At 43.9% G+C, this 2,803-nt stretch overlaps 1 protein-coding gene across 1 annotated transcript; it reads left to right on the top strand. All coding sequences in view use genetic code 11, as the record gives it.

The window, feature by feature from the left end:
• Positions 1–1,280: 1,280 nt before the first annotated feature.
• EGR_11090 (hypothetical protein) lies at positions 1,281–2,045 on the top strand (the record flags this gene model as incomplete). The annotated part of the gene is made up of 2 exons (XM_024500339.1): positions 1,281–1,428; positions 1,711–2,045. The coding sequence occupies 2 exons, from the start codon at positions 1,281–1,283 to the stop codon at positions 2,043–2,045; spliced, it is 483 nt and encodes a 160-aa protein (XP_024345248.1).
• Between the last annotated feature and the right edge of the window lie 758 nt (positions 2,046–2,803).

A 2,803-nucleotide genomic window follows, 5' to 3' on the forward strand; every position in this document is an offset into this window, starting at 1 on the left:
GAGCTCTCTCCAAACAACGGTGTGTATCAAGTGGTAGATTAGGATTCTATCTGAATCTTCGATGCATATGAATCGAACAGGTAATGATTACCAAAGCAAAATTACCTGCAATCTGCTTTGTGCTAATTTTGCTCTGATAAATAAACTGCTCCTCATTGTAAGATTAGGTTGCCTTTTCCGCATTGTTCTTTAGCAAGGCTACTAGTCTACGCGCCCTGTGTGTGACCTTAGCAAAGTCTCAAATCTTAGTTCTATTTTGAATGTCAAACACAGGGTGATCCTGTTGCTGTTAGCACTGACTCAATTATGATGGCCGACATTGCAAAAGTTTTAAGGGTAGATCTTAAATAACAAATTATGTACGCCTTATTGTTGATGTTGAGAGAGTGAATAGTAGCTGGAACTTTAAAACCCTTTGACATCTCTGTGGACTGTACTCTGTTGCTTTGCACAGTCGTGAAATCGACGTAACTCACCACAAGGTATACTTTGTGAGGTCAAACAAGTAACCTCTGAGGCATTTTATTAATCACGTGACACTCACGAAATGCACCTCTCTTTTGACTGACCTACCATTGCTGCAGTTTAAGGTGTGTTCATCTGGCGTCACGTATATGTGACACACATTCTTCCTACAAAATTTCCTCCAAAACCTTTTGTGGTGCCCTTCAGTACATTAATTCAAACTAATTGACTTGATAAACAAAACTTGGTAGTTTTAATTAAACGAGATGCAAAGAATAGTAGAAGTGGGATGCTGATGACGAAAGAATGAAGGTAGGCAGCGTTAAATCTGCCAAATTGAAGGCTGCAAGTAGTGTGCATTTCGCTGTAGGATGTCCACGAGTTATCTGCCTCTTCTATGGACCAAATGGAAGATAGCGGATAGGAGGGGCGGTTGTGCGAGGTGTCGAGGATTTGCTCACAGTCTGGCGTCTTCGTCCCCTTCAACCTATCTCTGCCAATAGCGATACGTCTGCTGACGTCGCTATCGCCACCACGATTACTGATGGCGTACAGCACTTTGACTAGTTTCGTACTCAGCTCCTTTCATCGGTTCATGGCATCCCAGTTTTCTTGCATCAAATGCTCTTACCATGGGAAATTGCGTCTCGTCCCCTAGTCCTGCACTATTCCCATCCCAGTGAGTTAAAGCAACAACGTCTCTTTTATTCACTTTAATTGAATAATTTTAGGTTAGTTCTTTGCTGGTATAAACGTCGCGACGGCTGCACACGAAAAAAGTGTTGTCTGAGGAAACGGCGGTGTACCGCTGCTCGATGGCGACTTGGCTGAGTGGTGAGTTTTGTACACCGAAGCGTCTCACCGGAATCCACTATCCTCAGTGTCGTATGGCGATGGTGAATGACCCGTCACCGCTAGTGTCAAATTGCAGCTCCGTCTGTTTCCTCGCCAAGAACCTGTGTCGTCGGTCGATTGCTTTGCCTCCATGGCAGCAACAACAATGATAACAACAAGGCACCTCATGTCATCTACATCCAGCGTGCTGTGTGGGTACCACTGTAGCAAAACGCTTCCATCGCGGATGTCTATGTTGGCAGATTTACCGCCGGCGGCATGATGTCTTAATACACCGAACTTGTCACCTTCTCTGCTGACCTTGATCACTAGCCTTGTCCCGCATCTGGGTGCACATTCAATTAAACTCTCGTCTTGGCAGATCCCTCCATTATATTCTGCGCTCTGTAGTTGTGCGTCATGGCAACACTCTGTATGCGGGTCACTTTGTGGCCTACCAGTTACAAATAGAGAGTGGTGTTGAAGGCGCCATTGCAAATGAGTGGATCCCCAGCTCTGACCGATACGTCGACCTGATCCCCTTTACCAGTGTTCAGGAATGCCAGGTGCAAAATTGTTTGGCTGAGGCAGGAGGGGGATCAAATCCTAGCACAAGGCTCTTTCCTTTTATCCCCACTATAGGTCTGTATAGTTTTTCCCTGATGCAACGCACGCCTCCACATCCACTGAATCCAAGACTGATGGGGAAGGATGAGCTTCCGGAAAAGGAGACTAAGCTAAAGTGAAGTTGCATCGCCAGTGCAGAGCATTTGTGCGCTGATGGAGATGGTATGTGGAAGGAAACCGTCTAACATTATTGTTGCTTAACATTCCCATATTTTTCATTCGTGTAATTTACTCTACTTTTCCCTTCCCATCCCTATTGTTTATAGGGCATCAAACTACCTGCTCCTCTCTGTTGATCGTTTCCTGTGTCAGTGGAAATTTCACATGCCCCAAAATGTATTCGCCTGAATAAATTGCTCATTTAGTCATCACATGCCGCCTGATGTTTGGGATCCGATAGGTGCAACAGCTGATGGGATTGCAGATATGTAGGTAGGTAGAGAACTTTTGCTAGAACAAGGGGAATTAAATTTGTAGTGGGGAACCAAGGCTGGTGGTTGGAAAGCCGAACAGGTGTTGTCCGTCTTCAAAAACGGTTGGTTTTTATTACTTATATAAAGATAAGGGAGTATACGTGCCCGATACTCCTATTCATGTATCTTTGGGTACCAGGAATATAAAAAGTCTCATTTTGCATTACTGAGCAGCAAATTTTTGGTTTTCTACCCATGGCGATCTGAAAGGATCCATTGAAAACATCATCAACACCGATCTAAATCGAAGTGCTGTTGCCTTCTAACAAATTTTTCCAAAATAAAAGGACTTGAATCATGCAGCACTAAGACGTCAGAAATTAAGACCCCATTGTACCAAATTTTGTATCAACTATTCAACTGTAAACTAAGAATTAGTGTGTTACCATCAATGAGATGAAGTA

Source organism: Echinococcus granulosus (genome assembly GCF_000524195.1).
Source record: "Echinococcus granulosus chromosome Unknown EG_S00375, whole genome shotgun sequence".
In the NCBI taxonomy this organism is placed as follows: domain Eukaryota; kingdom Metazoa; phylum Platyhelminthes; class Cestoda; order Cyclophyllidea; family Taeniidae; genus Echinococcus; species Echinococcus granulosus.